At 46.1% G+C, this 24,329-nt stretch overlaps 2 protein-coding genes and 1 long non-coding RNA gene across 7 annotated transcripts in view; 1 reads left to right on the top strand and 2 right to left on the bottom strand.

Annotated features, from left to right (window-relative positions):
• Positions 1-15,337, top strand: part of SPIDR (scaffold protein involved in DNA repair) — a 209,238-nt gene extending 193,901 nt beyond the window's left edge. For 2 of the 4 annotated variants that reach the window (XM_056330864.1, XM_056330863.1), the window contains 6 exons: positions 1,343-1,541; positions 2,561-2,713; positions 8,521-8,614; positions 10,088-10,202; positions 10,696-10,749; positions 14,930-15,337. In XM_056330864.1, coding sequence (XP_056186839.1) covers positions 1,343-1,541; positions 2,561-2,713; positions 8,521-8,614; positions 10,088-10,202; positions 10,696-10,749; positions 14,930-15,277 — 963 coding nt within the window. In that variant the 3' untranslated portion in view covers positions 15,278-15,337. Of the gene's footprint in view, positions 1-1,342; positions 1,542-2,560; positions 2,714-8,520; positions 8,615-10,087; positions 10,203-10,695; positions 10,750-13,168; positions 13,844-14,929 lie in introns of those variants that run through there. The other 2 variants (XM_056330865.1, XM_056330866.1) reach the window with 2 other exon arrangements.
• Positions 1,446-14,923, bottom strand: LOC130145678 (uncharacterized). Of its 2 annotated transcripts, none has more exons than XR_008820640.1 (4): positions 14,408-14,923; positions 8,567-9,259; positions 7,349-7,414; positions 1,446-1,528 (listed from the first exon to the last, which is right to left on the bottom strand). It is a non-coding gene; the product is annotated as an uncharacterized LOC130145678 (long non-coding RNA). The 2 variants fall into 2 exon arrangements; XR_008820641.1 differs by lacking the exon at positions 14,408-14,923 and adding an exon at positions 12,535-13,162.
• Positions 15,269-17,115, bottom strand: CEBPD (CCAAT enhancer binding protein delta). The gene has a single exon (XM_056330869.1). It carries the CDS (start codon positions 16,794-16,796, stop codon positions 15,771-15,773), a length of 1,026 nt encoding a protein of 341 aa, XP_056186844.1. The 5' UTR covers positions 16,797-17,115; the 3' UTR covers positions 15,269-15,770.
• Between the last annotated feature and the right edge of the window lie 7,214 nt (positions 17,116-24,329).

Here is a 24,329-nt window from a genome sequence, read left to right as displayed (position 1 = left end):
GTTTCAAGGTCTGAATTCAACTGAAGACAAAACGTTGGGGTTGTCATTGCGTTACCTTATGCTGGAGACATGCAACTTTGAGAATAAAATACTTATGTGATACGTGTATCTCCAATCATTGTAGTATTTCATTTTCATTTAAATGTTTGAAGTATGATTTTTTTAAGCGGCAGGCTAATTAAAAATAGTAACAAAATCTTTTTAAATTAAAAAAGTAATTTAATCTTAGTTAAATTTTCTAAAATATTAGAATCTTAAAATATACAATTTATGCTTGAACTCTGGTAAATGTGTAATATGCTTTGTTATTAAACCCATTTTTTGTAAAGCATGGGAAAATTCACATACACACATATATTATAAAAGCTGTATTAGAAAAAAAAAGAAGAATCGCATGAATCATCACATGGTAACTCATCTGATTTTGTTAGATACCCTGGGATAAGCAGTGATGTGTATGTAATGTCTGCCTAGTCCATCTTGTTCATCATCCCAGTGTGAATAATTTAAATAACACTACTGATTTTGTGATAATTATTTTCAGATACAAAGGCTGAGATGAAATGCAGGTATTTTGGTTGTGACTTCAGTAGTTGTGAGATATCTTTATTTAGTCACACCATAATATTTTTATACTTGGGCAGAAAACTTACATTGTCATTGTGGATTCATCTGTCTCCTACTTACAAATTACCTACTTCCTTATTTCTATGCATCTTTCAAATGTTCAGCTGAAAGAAAAACCTCCAGCTTTGTAACTTGCAGTAGCTGTTGGTCAAGGACTGGACAGTAGCTATTAACCAGAGACTGGTGCTCTTGGGAATCAGATAACAGTACATGGAAAATCTGCTCACACAGCCATAATATTAGTAGTATATTTATATTTAGCCCTTTTTTTAAAGGCAAAAATCATGTAAGTCTGTGTTCATAAAAGCATCCAATTAGCTTTATATATATACATATATAAAATATGTATGATATAAATATGTAATATGTAGTATATATAGGTTTGGGGTTTTTTAATAAAATATGTTTTCAAATCCCGTGTACAGTCCAAGTGAGTTATGATAAAGTGTGATGGCTGATAGAGATGAAGTCAAGATTCCAGAGGGTCGACCTCGTAAAGTTAATTTAAGGTAGAAATGTTTGAATCTGCAGTAAGGAATAATGAAAAATTCCAATAAAGCTTTGATTCATTATCCTGTACAAGCCCTAAATGTAATAATTTCTGTCAGTTTTATTAGTTATTTAATTAGGAGGATGTTATTTTAGTCTTTTCTTCTAGTAAAAATTAGCAACTGCATTCCAATTTTGTATTTTCTTTTTCTTTTTTAAATCATAGACAAAACACAGTGTTCCTATAAATCAAAGAGAGATTTTGTTATTTGTGACTGACTCCACATTGCAAAATGTGGTTCACATGATTCCAAAAGTTGTTGCTGTGTCAGTTGCTGCATCGTGTGCTCTCAGTATGGAAGTCACAGAAGCCCTCAGCGTTGTCTCGCAACTTGTCTTCTTCAGGGATGCGCTGTGGGGAAATGGTAAGCTTTACACGTGCTTTTGAAGCAGTTGGAATGGAACTGAAATAGCATCCTAATCTCTGACACTGCAATATGTGACCTACAGAGACTTACGTTCTCAGATAAAGATGAGACGTTGCAAATTTGGGATGAGAAATTTGAAAGGGGTTGCAATTAGAGCTTTCATATAAGATTTTTTAAAATGTTTTTGGCTTGATCTAAAAAGCAAATGAGAAATTCAGTGATCTCGCCATATGTCCACCACTATTACTGTCAGTCTTCGCTGCTGACTGTTGAATCTAATGACCAGGGTCAATCAAGTTTGCTAGCTGACAGAAGACTCAAAAAATCTTAAGAAACTTGGTTTCATTTGTTTTGATATTCTTGCAGAAACTTGTTTTATTGACCTTTACCTCTAAAAGAAGCAAAAGAGACTTGTGTGTCCCTAGATACAGAAATTTTGCTGTACCATCTTAGCTGTGAGCCTTCACCACTACACAGTAATCGCTGTTTTTTTGCGGTTCAGGTATGATTCCCTAGGGTGCCTGCATAGGTAGTTTGCATCTCACACCTTCAGTCACTCCAAAATTTAAGTGCACTGGAAGCACCAAGCTGTGTAAACGGCTGTGTGTCCTGAAGCAAAAATCTCTGTTTTCAAGAATAAAGTATTGCACCTACCTACTCTTTGTAATATTTGAAACAAAGTAAGGCCAACTGAAAGGGGTGCCCAAGCTTATTACCAGGGAAGAGATGGTAACGTGTTTGCCGGGAGCGTGCTGCAACATAGTCTGGGTGGAATCAGACTCTCTTCTGCCATGTTTGAATTTTTGAAGCATTTTTTTCCCTGGGAGCTGCAAAGTGTAACGAGAGCGTGATGCATGTATCACTGAAGGCAAAATATTTTGTCATTGAGAAAACCTGATGGATTCTATTTATCTGTTTAGTAGCTGGCAGAGATTGTTGTCTTTATTGGCTGTGACAATTAACATGGTCACCTTTTTCCTTCTTACCGTACTGAGTTAAAATGTCTTTGTTGGCAGGTAGGATTATTTGTGTTGAACGTACTGTTCTCTTATTACAAAAGCCTCTTTTGTACTCGGCTGCTGGCGCTGACCTCAGTGAGCTGACTGGCCCTGTCAGACTCGATGAGCTGGATTCTACAACACAGGCCAACTCCATTTGTGCTGTAAAAGGTTTGTATGGCCTTTTCTGAAATGAATGCAGTTAATTATTTGTGCTCACTTTAATCTTTTATGTCTTCGTATTGATTTCTTGCATGAACAGCATGGAGGGATAAAAAAGCACAGTATTGCTGTGGGTCATTAGGGTATTTAAGTTTTTATACTTCTTTGTGGGCTCTGTTTGCCTTTTGCTGGCCAAGCTCTGCTCCCACACACTCATACCTCAGAATAAATGTTTGATGCACAGTCTGGTTTATTATATTCCTTCCTTTGCTGCCTTCTTTCAGGAGCCTTCTGTTCACACCAGCCTTGTTGATGTTGGCAACAATAAAGTATACCAGTATTTTTTAGGCAGATGGATAAGATATGTTAGCCAGATCCTGAATGGTAGGGGCTAGTGTCTGATTTCCCTAGAGCTTTGCTGCAGTGGGGCAATTTAATATTTCACCATAGTCATCTAGCTTAACTTGGCCAATATTTGCTCATCAGCCACTTTGGATCATAGTTTTGTCTAGTGTTTCAGTCCTACCACTAACCATGCAGAAACATTTCTTACAGTGTATTTTCTAACATTTCCTAATCATGCAGAAACATTTCCTACTGTGTATTTTCTAATACACAGTCCGAGCCAGCTTCTTAAACCTCCCAGTTGGAGAGTGCCTATAGGGAAAAGTCCTTAAAAGCCCAATAACTCTTGGCTTTTAAAGACAGTTTCCTCCTTTAATTTAACTCTTATGATTCTGGTAGCCCTTGTAGAAAATTCTTGATCCTGTTTTACATTTACACCTTCAAGTGATTCACTGGAGCATTTGAAATTAGTTTTAAAATAATAGCAAATAATGGTTACAAATCAACGCTTCCAGCTATAACGTGATGCACTGAAAAAGCAGTCTGAAGCCACACGAAGCTGTTACTAAACATACCTCCTCTTATGGTAGAGCCACAACTTAGCGTAAATGAGCACGTTGCAGTGACAAATCTCGAACTTTAACACTGCATGATGAAAAACAAGCACAACTAGAGGCACTTCACTCAGAGCCTTGGTTGTTATGTACATCTCGAATCAATATTGTGAGTTACTTGAAAAATATTTCTGTCACTGGGTGTGAAATATGTTTTAGGGTTTTTTTTTTAACCTCTCCAGTAGTTATGCTAAGAATTATCACTTCTCTGCTGTTAATTTTATAACTAAGTATGAGAAGTTCCTGTCTTCTTTTGTTCCTTTGACAGTGTGCGTAGCAGGATAAAGCAAACATTTCTCTGTTCTTTCTTTTTCCAGTAGAGCAAAGAAAATACACCTTTGTGATGTATTATGTAAACAAGTACTTACTTTACACACATGGGAGGTGTCACGCTTTCCTGTATTACAGATGGACGAATGACAAAAGGGGGAATTAATCCTACAACCTTGTCTTGCTTAATCTGAAATTTGTCCAGGGTAGCTGTTAACCAGTATGTTCCCACACCTTGGTACCAACATAGAATATAATGTATCTTCTTTGTACCTATGCTAGTGCTATATATTGATGATAACTATCACTTTATTTAATATTATTATTTAATAGCATTTAAGATACATATCTACTGTTTTGGATTTTGGTTAGTTATTGCCTACATCTGTCTTCTGAAGAAGGGAAACTAACGGCATTAAGCCTACTTTGTTGGTGGGAGAATATGTATTTGATGTAAGGAGTAACCCATGAAGGAAAATTTATCATCTCTAAAATTCACTTACTGCCTCTGTCTGTTAACTCAGAGAATTATTAGTCCGGCTTTCAATAAGAAGCAGTATTATCTCCTTCGTTGTTTTTCTCTGTGCCCTCCTTTCACTTCCTGTGTTTTTGGTCACCTACATATGCCATACGTAGGCATCCTCTCACCTAACACTTACAGAGGCTGCAAAGGCTTTACTCTACCCCTTCTTGAAGTAGTGCTCCTTTCTGTTCCTTACAGTCATGGCTGCTCCTCCTGGCTCTCAGGGATTTGGCAGGGTCAATCTCCCCAGAAGAACTTCTTTTTAACCAGCGAAAAATGCAGGTAGTCATTCAGGTTTCCTCAGATATGGTGATCGGTCACAGCATCAGAGCCTCCAGGAGTGCTGGGACTGGGGGGGCACAGGCCATGCTCCCTGCTGGATTCTAGGTAGATAGTCATTTTTTGGAAGATGTATAAATAAGATGAGTTAGGTTGGGAGGAACCTCTGAAGTTCCTCCAGTCCAAACTCCTCCTCAGAGCTGGGCCCTGGGCACCCTGGCACAAGTCTATAGCTGGCCCAGCTTTGAGCAGGAGTTTAGACTGGAGGAACATCTGAGTTTCCTTCCCCATCAAAAAAGGACAATGTTGCAGTCCAAGCAGATCCTCTGAGTTTGTCAGATATCCTTGTTTAAGGGAGGTCCTGTCATGCCAGCTCTGGGATGGAGTGTGTTGCTCTTCGACAGATGAGTGAAAACCTGTGGTTGCTTTCTACTGGAAAGTTTATTATTCTTTTAAAGATGAGTCTGTGGTTCTCACCTGTGAGCTTAGGGTTAATAGATTAATTTTCCTATCGCTATGCATTACAAAGTAATTTCTAACCTCTTTTTGCTGTATAGTAGCAATCAGGATGACTTAAATGTTGGCAGTTCATACTCCACAGAACTGTTTCTCCTCTTAACCATGCTTATGAGCAAATTCTAGTTAGTCCATACTACATATGTTATATGGGAATTTTACTTGACTAATGATATTTGCCTAGTATATGACTCACCATCAATGATTGAATTTTGACGCTGGATTTTTTCATATTTAAGCCCTGACTCAGGGGAGGGTTTTTTTCCAGTTTCCTTTTTCCCAGTGTGAACAAAATGGGGTCAATCAGCATACCTAACTCTCTCTTTTTGATTGAGCTTTTCCCTTTCCCATCCCATCAGGGTAACTGATAGGAAAAAAATAAATGCACATTCATTTTTTGAACATTTCAACCAGAGTGTTACTTTTAATCCTCAGGCCTTCTTTGCATTCCTCACCAGAGACCTGTTTTTCCAAGTGTTGTCCTATTATCAGTCTCTGCTTAATGCTGCCAGCCACAACCCATTAAAATAGACTAGAGGTAAAAATTGAATTTTGGCTGTGTGCATTTCCATTTAAAAGAAGGATCTTGGGAAAATATCCAAAAGGGTTGTGAATATTAAGCAAAATCTAGAGTCTTGACAAAGATGTGCAGCAGTTCAGCAGCTTAAACTTGAGAAAACACTTTGTATGCAGGATGCACAAGACTGTCACTGGTTCATTAGACCTGTTGCTGCTTTGAGTTGTTCCAATTTCAGTGATCTCTGGTGGTTTTCTGAAGGGAACTCTATGTTGTCATCAAAATAAACCTCTCCACTAGAGAGGTAATCTCATCAGTATGATCCTGATCCATTTTCTTCAAATGTACTTGCATTACTTGTGCACTGGCATCCTACAGTTGCAATATGGCACAAAACTAGGGGGGAGTTAAAAGGCTTAGCAAGAAACAGATCTGTCAGAAAAGGGGATTTTCTTTTTTTTTTTTAGTTATTTTTTAACAAAGAAGGAAACATCAGATAACTAGTTGGTAGCTTTTCTTTTCCAGGAACAAGGATCATAGAATCATTCAGGTTGGAAAAGACCTTTAAGACTGAGTCCCAACTGTTAACCTAGCACTGCCAAGTCCACCACTAAACCATGGCCCTTAGCACCGTCTCAACATGTCTTTTAAGTACCGCCCAAGGAGGTTACCCGCCGGGGATGGTGACTCCGTGGGCAGCCTGTTCTGATGCTTGACAACCCTTTCAGTGAAGAAATTTTTCCTGATACCCAATTTAAACCTCCCCTGGTGCAACTTGAGGCTGTTTCCTCGTGCTTTGTCGCTTGTTCTGTGGGAGAAGAGACCGACCCCCACCCGGCTACAACCTCCTGTCAGGGAGCTGCAGAGAGCAATGGGGTCTCCCTCAGCCTCCTCCTCTCCAGGCTAAACAGCCCCAGTTCCCTCAGCTGCTCCTCATAAGCCTTGTGCTCCAGCCCCTTCACCAGCCCCGCTGCCCTTCCCTGGACACGCTCCAGCCCCTCAGTGTCCCCCTCGCAGTGAGGGGCCCAAACCTGAACACAGTGTTCGAGGTGCGGCCTCACCAGTGCCCAGTGCAGGGGGACGGTCACTGCCCCAGTCCTGCTGCCCACACTGGTTCTGACACAAGCCAGGATGCTGTTGGCCTTCTTGGCCCCTGGGCACACTGCTGGCTCACATTCAGCTGTCTGTCCACCAGCACCCCCAGGCCCTTTCCCACCAGGCACTTCCCAGCCGCTCTGCCCCAGCCTGTAGCGCTGCGTGGGGCTGGTGTGACCCAAGGGCAGGGCCCAGCACTGAGCCTGGTTGAACCTCGTACAACTGGCCTCGGCCCATGGATCCAGCCTGCCCAGATCCCTCTGCAGGGCCTTCCCACCCTCCAGCAGATCAACACTCCCCCTCGGCTTGGTGTCATCTGCAAACTGGCTGAGGGTGCACTCAATCCCCTCGTCCAGATCGTTGATAACGATATTAACCAGCACTGGCCCCAGTACTGAGCCCTAGGGAGCACCACTTGTGACAGCTGGATGTGACTGCGTTCACTCCAGAGAAACACACCCGTGCTGTGGCAGACAGCATCCTACCTTGTAGTAGCAAGTACTGATGGAAACTTCCAGTTTATCACAAAAACTGAAGAATCAAAATTATTCCTGTAACAGTCCAAAGAGTTAAATACACAGAATTACTTACTCTGTCAGTGAAATCCGTATTGTTTTGTTCTATGCATAGAAATTGGGTCATAAAAGTTGTACTTGAGAAGTACCTTTCCTGATGTTCAGACTTGCTGTCCTTTGAATTCCCAAAGGAAATTAAGGGTTTGTTGTTTTTGTGTATCTCCCTTCTTTCTGTCAGTCCTTGCCCCAGGAGAGCTAGGAAAGCAAGGGATTAACACTCTGCCTCACAGGCCAGACGGTGTAAATGCTCCCTAGTCTCCAAGGGTTTCTTTTATTGACTGCAGTGTGAAACTGTGAGATTCTTGCTCAATAGGAGGGGAATTTTTAGTCTGTACTTCTGTTGTACCATTGAGCATTTATTTTAGTGCAATTTCATTCTCACAGGTGATCCACTTTGTACATTTCAAAACACTTAGATGTATTTTCTCCATAAATAGTGCTCATAATTTCAGCATATCGTTACCATAAAACATCATACACTCTTTATTGACTTCTCATAAAATTCTGAATATATTTTTTTCTTGCCAGAGCTAGCAAAAGCCTTTTATATAGTCCAAAGTATCTTTGGCATTCCCTTCTTAGGCACACACTTATGTCTGTGAGCCAGATCTAATCTCTGTCAAGTCAGTATAAATGAAGAATAACTCCATTGTTAATGGAATTTAACCTGCATCGTTTTCAAAAGGGACTGGGTCATCTCATTGGTTTGTGTTTCCTAAACAACGATATCAAGCTATCTGACCTGATGATTCTTATATCTGTTTATTGCCAAGGAAACATCAGAGGACCAGAAAGAAAACAAACAAACAAAAACAAATCAGAAAAGCAATAAAACCCAAACAAAAAGAACTGAACCTGTTTGGAAAGTTAATTATTAATTATCTACCTTCTGATATTTTTAGAATGTAACATGCTCTGCCATGCTGCAATCCCTTGTTGGAGGGATGAAAGAGAAAGGGAAAGAGAAAAACTCTTGACAGGTTTGGAGCTGAGTCAGAAGGCATCAAACCTGCTGTGAAGCCAGGAGTGACTGTGTTTGCTAGCTTAACATTAGTATTTTGTAAGAATTTCATGTTCTGCAGGTACTGTTGTTGGAGTTAATGAGAGCACTGCTTTCTCCTGGCCTACCTGCGACAGATGTGGGAATGGAAAGTTGGAACTGTGTCCCCAGGACAGGTGAGAGTCAGCATGCTCCAGAGCACTCCAGGTGTTTTGCAGATGTAGCCATACCAGCAGTAGGTGATGCAATGATTCCTGCAGGCACAGGCTGCACTTTGTTCCTTCCTAGAACTAAGCCGTAGTATTTTTATTGCTGATGAACTGATAAAACCTGCAAGGTTAGATTAATTTATTAAGAAAGATAGAAGTAGATAAGAAATGGTTTGCATTTGCAGTTATCACTTTTTTTTTCCCAAACTAATCTTAAAGTATTGCTTATAAAGATTTCATAGCATTGTAAGTTTTAATAAACATCCACATAAATCACAGGTCTGATTTTAAGCTTCTTTAAAAGTAGCTTCTTGTGTTTGTCTACCCTGCCTTGTTATATGTGCCTCCAGTTCACCTCATTTTTATATTGAACTGTGATCTTTGCTGTAGTTCACGTAAGTGTGAAAGAGTTGTGTTCCAGACCTTTTAAATTTATAATGTTTCTAAAAAGGATGCTGAATAATTCTGGGAGTACAACTGCCCCAAATGTGAAGACTGATCCTGCAGGACCTGTTACTACCTGAAATGCTAAACCTGCGTCACACTGGCATGCTTTTGGAAAACCTCCCCTTCAGCTGTGTAGCCAGCTTGCTCTTGCAGAGTCTGAGATACCTGATGGAATAAAACCATGAGACAATAAGAGAGTAGTCAGTGTAAAAAGAAGGAAAGGGGGGTTCTTTCTACTGGAAAAGCTTAAAAAAAGCATAAGGAAAAGTTGGATGGGTTTGATCTCATTGAAATGGATAACATTTTCCTAAATATGAGAAGTTTCACTGCTTATGCTTTGTGATGTATAGCCTCCAGGGAAAAAAGGCTGAAAATTTTTAAACAAAACAGTTGTCCTATATTATACTATCATGCAAAAGATAAGGATGTCTGTATGTTCACAAAGTAATGTAGTTCAATAGAAGAAAATAAATCTCTACTGTGAAGGATATTTTTGCTTCATTTGGAGAACTATGTAGCATCAATATTTGTTTAGGAAGTTATTCCAACAAGTTCATGTAGCTGAGCTTAATTTTATGCATATGACTTAAGTGTGTGCTGAAAATGTTGAATGTTTGCTGAACGACAGCCTAAATCAATAAGTCACTTGGGCCAAATCTGCACTACAAATTTTCTTTTGTCATAACTTTTAGAAGGTTATGAGATTAATTTTTGCTTAAGTGGGGTGACTATAAATATTGACTTCCCCCCATGTTGCCAAAATTTGTAAAAGGAAGATCCTTTTGCTAGAAGAGTTTAGGTCCTCCAAGAGAGTTACTTTACCAACAGAAGAGCTCTACTTGCTATTATCAACTGAATCCCTACTAGGGCTTTCCTACTAAAAGTCTACTAGCAAATTTAAGAGAATAAGATAGCTGAGGTTTTGTGTTTTGATTTACAACTGACAGCTTTTCCATTTCTTTATGTTTTTCCATCATTATTTGCATGTTTCAGAGGAGTGCTATTTTGCAACCAGTGCTCTGAAGTTGTCATTTCACCGGTTTTGAAAATGCAGCTGGAAGTCTTCTTGAGTTGTCCATCCCGATCTCAAAGTACAGTAAAAGTAAAGGTATGGCACAAAATGAGCTTCGGTGCTTTGAGTGTAGTGAGGCCAGATATGTAGACACATAGGTACTATAAGCCGCACTTTTGTAGACAGCTCTGTCAGAAGAAAAAGTAAAAGATGTAAGAGTATCCCATAATTTAACCTGATAGTAAACTTCCGTTTCATTCAACTAAGGACCTAGTTCCCAGATCTTACTCATATAATACGGTCGTTGAGTTCACCCTGAGGTTTGCAAACTGTTTTATCGTGCAGCTGAAGGGCTTGGCTTTGGGAAACCTCAGCCTCCACAGCCTAGAAGGAATGTGTATTTTTGGAGTCCCATTCTGAAAGTCTTTTGTGTCACCTCTCTTCTGCTTTCTTGGCGAGAGAAACAAAACCATTCTATATTAAAATGATAAATCCTTGATCAATGTGACTGTTTTAACCTGTGAACAGAACATCTTTGCATTCATAAGATTTTTGTCATGAACAAAACCTGTTAATTTTCTCATTCCAGCTGTTACAAAGGACGATCTCTTCTCTCCTGATGCCCTGTGCCACTGAGGATGGGGTAGGTATAATGAATGTTGGTGAAAGAAAGTTGAACTACATAACTTACTGTAGAGGTAGAGTACAGGGGACGTGAATCAGGTGGGAAGATACTTGAATCATAGAAATGAAAGAGATTCCTGGAGGTCGTCTGACCTACCACTCACACTGGGCTAGTGCCAGTGCGCAGGTCAGCTCTGACTCTGGCTGGCAGGGTCCTGAAAACCTCCAAGAACGTAGATTCTGCCTTTCCAGGCAGCTCATTTCAGAGCTGCACTAGGAGCAGTAGGAGATTTCACTGGAAATAATGATTTTTTTTCTCATGTCCAGCCTGGGATTTGAGTGGGCTGGACCCTTTGGTACTCACACCTTCCACCTGCTGATGCCCTGCTATTGCATGACTGTCATCAGGCCGACACCCTCCTTTTCCGAAGTGGGATGCCACAGATGCAATGTGTAGACAGCTTTAGCTCAGCTGCTGATCTGCAGAGCTATCTGCAAATGGCACTATGTCCAGACATTCAGAGCTGTGACGGGCAGGGATGGGCTTTGCTCACATTTCTGGCTGTGGATCCAAAGGTGGCAAAGATACAGTCCAAGCAGCCCACCTTTTGGGGCTGGTCTTCTAAACCCTGTAAACCATAACTACCATCTAACAGCACAACCATGAAACTACTGGCAGGCGGTAATGGTAGTGAAATTTGCAAAACGCATGCAAGGTAATACTTTGTATGAATGAAACGCACGTAAGCCACGGGGATCCGTGGGCTAAAGTACAGTTTATGTAATCGTGAAGTAGTTATTCCTTTAATCTGAGATAATAGAAGAACCCTGACATTTGGCACAGTGACCCAGATTTATCACAGGTGAGGGAGGCACTGGGTAGGTGCCTGGCTGGCATTGGCTGCTGGATGGTCAGCAGCGAAGCAGGCACCTTCTGAGGGTAATTAAGTCTGGTTAGGATCCTGAGATCCCCTCCTCTCCATTGCACATGGAAGGGAGCAAAGGTCAGCTCATTGTCTTTTTTATCATTCCTGTTAAATATCTTCAGTTAGGTGACACGTATTCGGGTCATTTTGCTTTCTCTGTCTTATATAGTCTTCTAGCATTTTGCTATTATGTGCCTCACAGTTTTAGTGGGATTTATGGATAACATTTGAAGTGGAATGTTGCTCTGAAATTGTAAATTATTTTTCTTATGCTGGAGAGTGTGTATTTCATTTAAGCAAAGAGATACAAGAAAGTTTCCAAATATTTTGCTCTTTTAATAGCAGTTAAGTCTTGCTAAGTTTACAGGATGTCTGGTGTGGTTACAGACTGACAAAACCTAGTTCTTTTTCAAGTTACTAGAATCAAACAACCTCTTTTTAAATTTTTGATTTTTATAATGCTAGTATTTAGAAGTCTGTCAACTGAAAAAAATTATGTTTTTCCCTAGCTGAAATGCAGGAATAATTTTTTTTCCCATAAGCATTTCCATCTCTGAACTGCTGCATTTTAAAAAGCAGCACATCTCAAAGAGTAATCACAAGCAATACCACCTGAGGTAGCATTTTTTTGCCAGTGCTGCTGAAGTTTCTAAGGCTGTAGCTTTTCTTTTTGCAGGGAGGCTGGTTGTGGCCATCACTGGCCCTGGCCACTCGTTCCTTACCTTGTGGGAGCCCTTCTGTTACACCAGTATAGCTGTTTGTGCAGCTGCATGGTGAATTGGATGGCAGTCCTGGTCTGGGGTAAAAATAATGTAGGGGGGAAAAAAAGGGGCGTTCTTTATACCTTGAACCAGGCAATAGATGTGGGTATCACATACCTGTACAAATGCACAACCCAGGTGAAAGCAGGGCGGTGGTCAGAGGGTGGTCATAGGCCAGTCCCATCGAGGAAAGAAATGGATGTAAATCTGCCATCTGAGGTAGATACCCTCTCAAGCAAGGTATCAGTTACCAGTGTTACCAGTTCTTCTGTTAACGTGCTCTCTCCTTTTGGAGAAATCATCCCAGCCACGCATCCCTTCCTCCACGCAGAATGCAGTCTACAAATTCACTCAGGCACAACTCATGGGTAAACCGCCAGTTGGATCATTAAACAGAAAAGACTGGTGATCATAAAGGATGCTTGATACAACACAAATTTAAAAGGAGGGTGTAAAAAGAGGTACAACATATTTTTTCCTGCAGTGGATCTGTTAGCTAAGGTGATTGATATATTGTATGTTTCACAATTCACAAATTGCTAGCGCATGTGAAATCTCCAAGTGTCAGAAAGCTAGATAAAGGGAACACATACAGGTTATGCTTCAGCAAAATTGAGCTCAAAGTCACAGTGGCTTTTTTTGTTTTTTTGTTTTTTTTAAACAGCTCATTTTTAAAAGCCTGGTAGGGAAGCAGTGCATTAAGCAGGAGATCTGATTATTGAAAATCTAATGCATTCATTCCTTCCACCAGTTCTAATGCACCTTTCTTTTTGAGTCCTTAAAAAAAGTTGTCTGTTGGAAGAGGACCTTACACCCCGCATCTTCCCAGCTGAATGCTGCTTAGAACAGAATGTCCAGGACTGTTTGTTTTAATCAACATGCTTTTATCGCTGCAGAGTTATGAGGTGCAGAGCGTGCTGGGAAAGGAGGTGGGGTTATTGAACTGCTACGTCCACTCCGTAACCAGCCACCCCAACTGTGTTGCACTGGAGGAAATTGTTCTTCTGGAAGCAGCAGCAAGACACCAAGTTGAACCTTAGTCAGCTACTATAGTATCTGTGGACTTTGTAATGTGGTTATCTGTTAACTAGTGCCGCAGATAATGTATAATGCAAGCGTGATAAGCATTAAGATAGTTTATTAAAACTGTGATTTGCAAAGCACATTGTGCTAATGCTGAAAAAAAATCTGTATAAAAATCCTGTTCGACTTTCTGAGCTCTTTTTTGGATCAGTTTAGAATTTAAGTGTGCAGTTCTTTACCGTCTTTTCTGTTTATGCATGTAAAACAACTTGTTCTGGAAGTTTTGAATGGTTATTAATTTTTTGTATAATAGTGTATTTATTATGTGTCCATGGAAAATATTTTACTAGTATTTCTGAAATAAATACCTTGCTATAGGCAGTGACCACTGCCCTGTGTGCGAGTTCGGAGTTGTAACGTGTTATTGCCTTGCAATAAATGTTACAAAGACAGAGATTTGAACAAAGCTTCTGTTTGGAAGCGTTAATGTTTTACAGCTAATTGGTCTCTCAGCATAGAAGCACTGTGTTATCTGTAGCTTCCCACGAAGTGGGTAAGAGCAAACTGCTTTGTAGGCCACGTTAACTGTTCTCACCCTGACTGTACAGAGACATGGATTACAGATCTGATAAATAATATCAGAATCTTCCTGTGTGCGCATTGTTTGAGATGCAAGAATTAACGTAATAGCTCAGTCAGAGATTAGATTTTTTTTTTTCCCCTTCCCCTTTCATGGTATTCAAGAAACCCTTACAGGTTAGAGGAAGAGGAATTAATGGTTTCACACAGGTCCAGTATGTGGCTACCCAGCCATAAAGGAACAGCAAACTTGTTGCTACACTGATTGCTCCCACAGCTGAGGCAGATAGTGGAAGGTCTTAGATACTTCACAATTACGAAAGGAATGACCCAGCTTTTGAATCCCCCCGATTTCCCCCCTCCTCCTGAAGTGTTTCAAGTCCCTTACCTGCCTCTCTGTAAGGACAAAGGGGACGTCAGCCCATTCCTGCGCAGAGGGTACTGCCCTGTGTGTGACCAGGGTGGCCCCTTTGAAACCAGCAAGGTGCCTCTCTCTTGGAAAGTGCTGGCTGTTGGATGTGCTCACCATGCCACACCATGGTGTCACACCATTTTCCCACCAGTGCCCTACAGGTGCCATCATCTTTGGGCGCGCACAAAATCTGGACAAGTTGCTTAACCTTCCATAACACATTCACCCAGGCAGTGATCAGGGCGGTTGCCTGCTCTCGCTTTCACTAGCCGCGATCAGTGGAAGTGGCCAGCTCCTGCACCCCGTTAGCCTGCAGCGGGCTGCACTGCATGGCTGCAAGAGCATCTCCAACGGGACTACGGCTGGTTCAGGCTGTGGAGCCCGTTGCCAGTGTAGGTGCAGTTTTGCATTGGCTGGAATGGAAACCACTTCCAGGGCGGTTTTCTTTTTTAACAGGAATTTTAACTAACGGCTTTTGTGTCCATGTATACTTACAAGGTTTCTGGAAGGTCCCGGCCGACGAGCAGCCCCTCTTGCCGTGCAGCCGCTGCCCGGCGCCAGCAGCGAGCTCAGCGGCGACAACTGACTCAGCGTTTCGGCGCAGCAGCTCCGCGGAGCGCAGACTGTCTTGCAACGACCACGTGCGAGAGTCTGAGTTATTCCCTCATCGCCCTTAGGCTGCTTCAGGAAAAAAAACCCCAACCGAACCGCAGCGCCGCTCGCCGCCGGCCTGTCCGCAGCGCCGAGCCCCCCCGCCCCCGCGGCCCGGGCTGGCGGCGCCTGCGGGAGCCGCGACGGCCCCGCCGCCTTCCAGAGACAGAGCAAACGAGAGCAGGGTTGATTTAAAATGCTGGGGGTTTTTATTCTTAGAAATGCTGTAAAAATTGATATAAAAGGTCGAGCATGCTCAGTCTTGGGTTTTTTTTTTTTTTCATCCTATAGGCTGTCTAAAATACATGGGGGTTTGAATCATTTTAACAGATGTACCATAGCTGCGTCGGTAGGAGTAAAATGTAGAAAAGACGAAAACTACCATTACAAAAATAATTTAAGGGGAGAGAAGAAAAAAATAATATTTAGCTTTTTCTTTTTTTTTTTTTTTTTTTGCAAGTTTCGTGGTGAAAGACCCAGGCATCGCCCCACGCCGCTACAACGCTCAGCGAGCGCCGGCAGGTCCCGCCGCGGCTCCGCGCCTCCTCCCCCGCGCCCGGCCCGGCCCGGGGCGCCGCGGCCCGTCCCGGCCACGGCTCGTCAGGGCTCGGCCCGGCCACGGCTCGGCCCTCTGAGGTATTTATCCACGGTCTCCCGGAGTCCGTCTCTCCGTCCCGCTCCCCCCCGGTTACCGGCAGTCGGTGCCCGAGCCGGGCTGCAGGAAGGAGGCGCTGGGCAGCTGCTTGAAGAAGTGCCGGAGGCTGGTCAAGTCTCGGGTGAGTTGCTCGATCTTCTTGTGCAGCTTCTCGTTCTCGGCCGAGAGCTCCAGCAGCTTCTGCTGCATCTCCTGGTTGCGCCGCTTCGCCTTGTCGCGGCTCTTGCGCACCGCGATGTTGTTGCGCTCCCGGCGCTGCCGGTACTCGGGGCTAAACCTGTCCACGCACTTCTTGCCGCCGCGCTCCTTCCCGCCGGCGGCCGGCGGTGGCGGGGCGCCCTGCGCCGAGCCGGGGCCGGCGGGGCCCGGGGAGCGGGTGCTGCAGCTGGAGGGGGAGCTGCTGCCCGGCGGCTCGGGGGAGGTGGGCGGCGTGGGCTGCCCGCTCAGGTTCATGATGGTCTGCGCGCAGGTGGCGATCTGCGAGGGCAGCAGCGAGGAGGAGAGGTCGCTGTCGCTCCAGTCCGGCTCCTGCTTCAGGGCGCCGCGGGAGGAGGAGGAGGAGGAGGAAGAGGAGGAGGAGGAGGAGGAGGAGGAGGCGGTGCGGGGCTCGGCGCCCAGCAGGGTGGTCATGGCAGCGCCGAGGTCCTTGGCGGGGTCGCGGCCGGCGCCGCCGCCCGGCGGCAAGTACTCGCCGTAGTCCCCGCCCCGCTCGGGCTTGTGGTTGCTGTTGAAGAGGTCGGCGAAGAGCTCGTCGTTGCAGAGCTCCAGGTTGGGCACGGCCGACATGGAGTCAATGTAGGAGCTGAAGTCGATGGCGCTCTCGTCCTCGTACATGGCCGGGGCGGCGGCGCTCAGCTCCGCCAGGTTGGTGCCGCTGCCCCCCAGGCCGCCCCCCGCCTCCTCGCCGCTCATCCCGCAGCCGCCGCGGCCCCCCGGCTTGCAGGCGGGACCCGGCCCGCCGCCGCTGCCCACCTTGGCGTCGTAGAAGTTGGCGGGCTCCAGGCACCAGCTCTTATAACATGCCGGGGACTCCAGGCTGTAGAGAGTGGCGGCGCTCATCGGCGAGCGGGACGCGGCGCCGCACGGCCGCGGCGCAGGGGCTCCGGGCCGCGGGCACCAGCCGCCGCTCCGCGGCGATCGCAGCTCCAGCCTCCGCCGCGGGCAGGTGGGGAGCGGAGCCGCTGCCGCTGCCGGGGCCGCTGCTACTGCGCTGCCGCTGCTGCCGGCGGTGGGACTGGCGGTACCGGTGCTCCCGCTGCCGTCCCGCCGCCTCGCCTCGCCGAGGGGGCCGATCCGGGCTCGGGTCACGCCGCGCTCGGCGGTGGGAGGCGGGGATGGGACAAGGCGTCTCTGGACCTGGGAGCGAAACGCCCGCTCGGTCCCTTCTTATACGGCGCCGGCCCCGCCTCCTGCCCCAATGACGGGGAACGAGTGTTCCCGGCACCCCCGGGGACCCGGGGGCGGGAGCGGGTGGGGTGCGCGGCCGCGGAGGCAGGGCTCCCGCCGCGGAGAGCTGCCGCCTCCCGGCGGAGGGTGGCCGCGGCCGGCCCGGGGGGGACGGGACGGGACGGGACCGTGCGGGCTGCTGCGGCGCCGGTCCCGGCCCCCCCCACTGCCCCAGCGACACTCCGGCTGAGCGTTAATTTCCCCTTTCCCTGGCTTATTTCCACAGGGGCCAGCGGAAAATCTTGCGGAAAAGGCTTATTTTACACACGCACCCCACACCCCACTCCGCCCCACGCTGCATCCCCCCCCCACCCCGCTTCCCCAGCGGCGCCTTGGATGGAGCGATACGGAAAAGATGCTGCCTGCCCCACGCGTGTCTGTGTATCGCCCTAGCGCCCTCGCGAGGCCTCGCGCCTGCCGCTGGAGCACAGGCAGCTGCACCCCAGTGGGCTGCGCATCCCCCCACCCCACCCCCCAGTGACAAGGGTGGCCGCTTGGACTTCTTGGGGGACACTCTGGTGGGAAAGGGGTTTCTAAGGCATCTTTAGCTGCCTCACGCTCTCTGCGTGAAGTTAAGCCTCTTTAAAAATTTACGGTAAGTACATTCCCCCCAACCCCCCACATCCAATCCAATAAACTACTACTATCAACATGGCAAGTACCAGAGAAATGAAAATATTTTAATTTCAAATATGTGACATGCATAAGTTTTCTAGTTACGTAAGAGTTTTTAAACCCCTGGCTTCATCCCCCAGGTGCTCCATTAACTGAATTATGAAAGCAGCAAAAAAAAAAAACCACCCAGAAACCAACCTTAAAAAATTATATTTTAAGATTTATTTACTTTTCTTCCAGCGGACCCAGCTGGATTTATGACGCTTCGGTAGGACTAGCCCAGCCACTGCCTTTTCAGCCCCGCACTCAGCTGACACTGCTGGCGTGGAGCTGTGCCCTGGCTGCCGTGCTGCTCCTGCTGCTCGGAGGTGGCTTTCTGGGGACCCTGGGTACGTGCCGGTCATGCCGGGCCCGCCGCCTCTCCCCGGGCAGGGCTCCATCTGCCGCTACCGCAGCTGTTGCAGTAACGCAGCTGTTTGTCAAAGGGCTGTGTATCTTAACAGAAATAGTTGGGACAGGACTGGTACATGCTCTCCCTTCGGCCGTAAGCTCCTCCTGGGAAGGCTTGTGGGATCAGGGTAAGTGCAGGTGAGGTTTTGCATCTGGCAGGTAAGGTTTGCATGGAGAGGCTTGGCTTCGCTTTTAACTCCAGTGCTGCAGTTAACCCCCGTGAGACATCATGTTTAAATAAACTCGATTTGCTTTGCTCGTGAGGCGTTGGACCACACCACCTCTATCTTCATGTGCATGAAGCGCTGAACTTGACAATGACACAAGAAGTTGTTGCTTTTTTTTTGTTCTTCAGTGCAAATAATTTCCCTTTTCCACATTGTCAAAAAATAAGAAACCCAAACCCAGTTTTGCATGTTATTTTCTGCCCTCTAGCACTGGGGTATATTCACATTGTACGACTGTGCCACCTGCCCTAGGCCCGGCTGTCTGGCAGAGAACTGAGGCCATCACGTGGTGCTCCTGGGCTTTCTCTCCGCATAAAATACAGAGAGGTGGGTGCATGAAGCATGGGAAGGTAGTTCAGAAGTGCAGGGTGGTCTGACATCAGCTCTTTCTCCCCCTTGCTCTGCAACAGGGTCCGCTGGTTGCTGGAAGGCGATACATCATCTCACCTGTCATAGTGATAAAGTCACGATTTGTCTTGGAAAGCATCTCATTTAACCGTTTGTGCGTGGAACTGTGTTACACTTTCAGGTCACTGAAGTCCTTATCCCCAAAGGACAGCTGGTCATCAGACAGTGTTGGCGTGCAACTGTGCCAGCCTTAACAGTCTCATTTAATGCCCATCATGTGTTACTCCAAAAAAGAGCGGCAATTCCCAGCCAGACCACCTGGCCCCCACTGGGCACCCTGCCGTGTGGCAATTAGATTCACAAAATCCCTGAGTAAATGGCCACCTGCTGGGCATGGAAACCCTGTGTAAGCCTCGATGTCTGCCACCCGTGTCACACCTAAGCCTCATCACAGAGGGTGCAGCTTTGCTTGCTGTGTCTTCAGGACCTGGAGGCGTGTTCAGAGCTCGTGGTCAGACCTGTCAACACCTGTCCCTGCCAAAACCAAGCGGAGAGAGCCATCCCCTGGAAGGTGAGTTGGCTGGGTTTGTGGCTGAGCCCGAGATGTTTGATTTCAGGAGCACATTTCAGGGGGTTTCCCCATGTGCTATACAGGGTGTGAAGCCCAACGGTGGTACTACACCAGCAATGAAGCGTCCAGGAGCATGTAAGTGATACTTGTTGCTTACCAAAGCACTGGGCTGAAGGCAGGATGATATCCATGCTCTACTCTCCTGGGGTGGATTTGTCTGACATCTCGGCAGCTGAATCTGTTCCCATCTGCATGAATAATTTCATGAACAGTGAAGCAGAGACACGCCCTTGATTCCCTTCGTGTCCTGCCGAGTACCTGACCCTGTACAGAATCATGGCTTCTCTCTGGGATCCAGTAAGTTTAAAGAGCAGTAAGAAACATTTTGAGCATCTGAATTTCAGAATAATTTCTTTAAAACCTGTTTGAGGTTCCTGCTCCAAATCTAACGGAGGAGCATTTAAACCTGGCGAGAAAGGACAAGAAACCTTTCTCTAAGAAACCTTCATAGAGTAAAGACAAAATTTTAAATTGCTCCGGAGTGCCAGCTGTCAATCCCAGAGAAGCACCAGGACCCTGAGCCCTTCAGGGACAGGACTTACTCACACTGTAGTACTGGCTAGTTTTTCCTCGTAAATAGGGGACAGGCCACTCAGCGAAGGTGAGGAAAGGGGACAATGCCACAGCCTGGCTTTAATCCTCCCCGTCCTCCTCCTGGCATGCTCATCTCTGGCAACCCAGCCAGAGGCGCGGGAGTTTTTGGGACAGCGGGGCTGGGAGCCCAGCGAAGCTGGTCTGGTCTTGCAGAGCCTACAGAGCCCTCCTCTGCCCTCGGGGTGCTATGGGGCTGCGGCAGTGCCAGCACGATGCTGGCTCCTGGGAGATTCCTGGACTGGGATAAGGCAGCTGTGGAGCAGGGCTGCGGGGGGACACACCTGTCCAGGTGCTTCCGCACCTCACGGCACCGGGTTTCACAGGGAAAGGCAAAGGGGGAAAAAGTTGAAGGGGTGATTTACCTGGTTTTCTCCTCCGCCCAAGAAGATGCAGGAGTGCACCGATATTTTCATTCAACGCCTAGGAACAACACTTGGGGGCTGACTGGGGAATGGGACATGCAGATGAGGAGATGCAAGTTTGGAGAGAGTCAAAAAAACCTGCCAACACGCTCCTAGGGAGAGACATCGGCTCTTGTAAGCCAGCGCTGTGGCTGCTGGACAGGCCCTGCCTGCCCCGTGTCCCGCCTGTGCCCGGGCTCGTGCCTCTCCCTGGTCCTGGATCCCTGTAGCAGTACTTTGCTCATCACTGCACTCACCTGGGGCAGTCCATTGCACTGATTCAGTCTGTGGCCACCCTGCTCTTAGCGGCTGAAGAACTTGCTGGTAAGTGAAAGGATTTTTCTTTTTAGCTTTGTTAAACTCTGTGCTCTGACTTGCTGTGGGCATTTGAGCGCCGGCGGTACCAGCCTGGGCTGGTTTTTTTCAGCTGCACCTGTGGCTGCTGAACTGCTTAATTAAACCTTCCACGTACCCGGGCTGCCAAAAGGCCAAGTGCTGCAGCCGCAAAACGGCTCAGGTTCTGCACTCCTCCTTTTCTCAAGCCCTTTGGTGGATGCTCTAAACTTTCTCCCAATACAGGTTCCAGCAGGGATGAGATTCATGAGATCAAATTCACAGCTACAACTCCTGCCTAACCAAATGAAATCTTGCGCAGTATCATTTCCTGTGAGTTTAACGGACAGGTGAAATGAGTGTTACCTTCTCCTGTCCCATCAAAAAGGAAAAAAAAACCCCAACAACAACCAAAACCAAGCAAACAAAACCCCCTGTAAATAATGTGGAAACTGTAACCCAACCTTTTCCAGCCCCTTACAGCCATGCCTTCTCAAAACGTTTTGCAACAAAAAAACCCTAAATACCTTATTCTGGACATTGTTGGTTTAACGCAGGATGCAGCTCTTTGGCAGCTTTGCTACAAGACCAGTGACACCACTGGCTGTGGGTGGCTGCCAGGGTGCAGGTGCAACCTTTCTGTGTCGGTGCCATTTCTTACAAGCAGCATAGCTCAAGAAGGAAATTTTAAATATACAGGTCATTTCCAAATGAGGCACATGGCATTAATAAAGTAACTTGGCAGACCCTCATCCTCTGTAGTTGTGAGGGCAGAAAGAAGTTTTAAAGCAGTGGTAATAAATCTTTAACTGATTTCCAAAAAAGTGAAGTTTGGGAAGAAGTGTCTCTAAATGTAGACACTTACTTACCTGACTCGAGGAAGCAGCTGGCCAAACCCTTCAGCATGAGGCCAGAAGAGCTGTGGGAAACTCCTTCCACGGCTGAAGGAGCCTCATTCACTGTGCTTGTGGAGAGCTGGTAGGCTCCTTCCTGTGCCCAAACGCGGGCTGCTGCTGCGCCACGTCTCAGCCGCAGACACCTCAAGATAGCATTTAAATTGGGGAATGCTAGTAGGGACAAACAGAAAATCCCGAGCACGACAAGCACCATGCAGGGCCCTCCTTATCAGCTGGGAAAGGAGACTGCAGGCTGCAGAGCTTTCCTCTGTGTTCTGCAGTATTATTTTTAGTTAGAGAAAAATTGTAAGATTGACAGGAATGGCAAGGACTAGCTTAAATTTTAGTATTATTCTATACACTAAGAAAAACCTACTGAGAATATACACTAATGCTTTACATAGCTTTTTGGATGCAACTAAAGAATTTCCAGATATAGTGCACATCTGGTTACTTAATCTGAGAAGGAAATATTCTGCTGTATTTGTGGATAGTTACTAAGTTTTGTTTTGCATCATGAGACCTGATACAGTCTCCATCTCTGAGCCGCACATCATCATCTTTTCTGGAGGCTGAACAAACCCGCCCTGTAAACCACTGAGCCCAGCGACTTGAGGTTTTCATCGCATCAGTACTTTCCTTGCCACTTCATGGGCTGGCTTCAGCCTTTTCACTTAACTGTTGTATTTTATTGAGCAGCACTTTTCAGTCAGGATCAGGGACAGCAGCTGCGATTTACATACATTGCAGGTTATTTTCAGGCTCGCTCAGCTGTGCAAGGAAGGCTCTGTCAGGGCAATTCCACTTGCTTCGCATAGGATGCGTTTCTGCTCATGAAAACCCAGCAGGGTCGCACTTTGCTCCTTAGCACTTGAGCTTTGCAAATACAGAACTGATTGCAGCTGAGGCTTCCAATTATAGCACTTACTTTTGGGCCCAAACTGAGCTTTTCACTATTTTGAGTGTCACAGACACCCATCTCAAAGGCTTTCACCCCCAGCCTGGGTGCCTTCTGCTACAGAGTAAAGGGTGAGGAGGGCATGGGGCAGGGTACACCGCGCTCTCCTTCCCCTGGAAGGGCCGGGCTGTGCTCTGGCTCCAGCCCCTTTTGGAAAAGGCCAAGGAAGCCTGGGTTGGCACTGGCAGGAGGCATGCTGCTCACAAACATCTATCGTGGCTGAAGGTATCAAAAGTCCTATGAGAAGAGTCTTGTTAAACTATAAACCTAAACTTTGTCCTCCACAGTACAGGTCAAAGTACCTAGTACATATCTGAGGTATGTGCCAAAAGCGCAATTAAACACCTTGTACAACCAGCCACTTCATTTCCACATCTCCTCTCACCTTTTCATGGAGCTTTTTATTGTGCTTTAAACTTGCTTACATTTGTAGCGTCAACGTGAAAGCCAGGGTGCCTCACCTAACCAGGCTTCAGTCATAATGCTGCCATATTAATTGATACCAGACATTAAAAGAACAAAATACATGAAGACATCTTACATGTGTACAGACTACATCGCATGCTTATGAAAAAAACCTGTCCATTAATTATTATCTCCATAAATGGGTAGATGTAGATGTTTTCTGTTACTAAAATGCCCTAAATTAACTTTTGAAATGAGGTATACATCAGAAATTTTATTTTTAAATAGATGTTTCCTCTACAAAAATACAGCCTAACAATATTTTTCATTAATAAAATCTGATAAAAAGATTCAGAATTTCTTGATTTATAACACTATTGACATAAGCAATTCAGCATATTTATTAAGAAGGCAAGGCAGGTAACAAATCGTAACTGTCACTGGAAAGTGTTTGAAACAAAAAAGCTCCTTTCCTATCCATTAGACCTCAGCAAGCAATCTTCCCCATCCCAAGAGGTTCCATTCCTCTGCTCTCCAGCTGAAAGATTCATTGGAGACTGGTGCCAGCACCAGCCGTGGGCCTCGGTGAGTCAGGACTGCCCCACTGCCACCGAGGCAGGAGGGAAAGCCTGCAGGCAGTGGAAGGGCAAAGACTCATTTTTATTGCACCTTTTATGATAATTATTATAAGCCTCAATGGAAACTGTCTCCTACAATGAATTCTTGGTAATAAACAACAGTAACATTTGAGAGAGCTCTCTTTTCCTTTGCCATCCGTGCTGCGCTGCACTTGCCACCAAGGTTACCTGATGTCATGGTTTAAGCCCAGCCAGCACCTCAGCCCCCACCACCGCTCGCTCACTCCCCCAGTGGGATGGGGGACAAGAGTCGGAAGAGGAAACGTGAGAAAACTCGTGGGTTGAGATAAAGGCAGTTTAACAGGTGAAGCAAAAGGCACACAAGCAAAGCAAACCAAGGAATTCATTCACCGCTTCCCACTGTCAGGCAGGTGCTCAGCCACCTCCAGGAAAGCCGGGCTCCATCCCGTGTAACCGTTACTTGGGAAGACAAACACTGTGATGCTGAACGTGTTCATTGTTCCCCACCACCACCCCCTTCATTCTTCTTCCCTCAGCTTTATACGCTGAGCATGGCACCATATGGTCTGGGACATCCCTCCGGCCAGTTGGGGTCAGCTGTCCCGGCTGTGTCCCCTCCCAGCTCCTGGTGCCCCCCCCAGGCTGCTCGCTGGGGTGGGGTGAGAGGCAGCACAGGCCCTGGCGCTGTG

The sequence above is a fragment of the Falco biarmicus genome, chromosome 3, assembly GCF_023638135.1.
Source record: "Falco biarmicus isolate bFalBia1 chromosome 3, bFalBia1.pri, whole genome shotgun sequence".
NCBI classification, from domain to species: Eukaryota; Metazoa; Chordata; class Aves; order Falconiformes; family Falconidae; genus Falco; species Falco biarmicus.
This window is presented reverse-complemented; position numbering and strand designations above follow the sequence as displayed.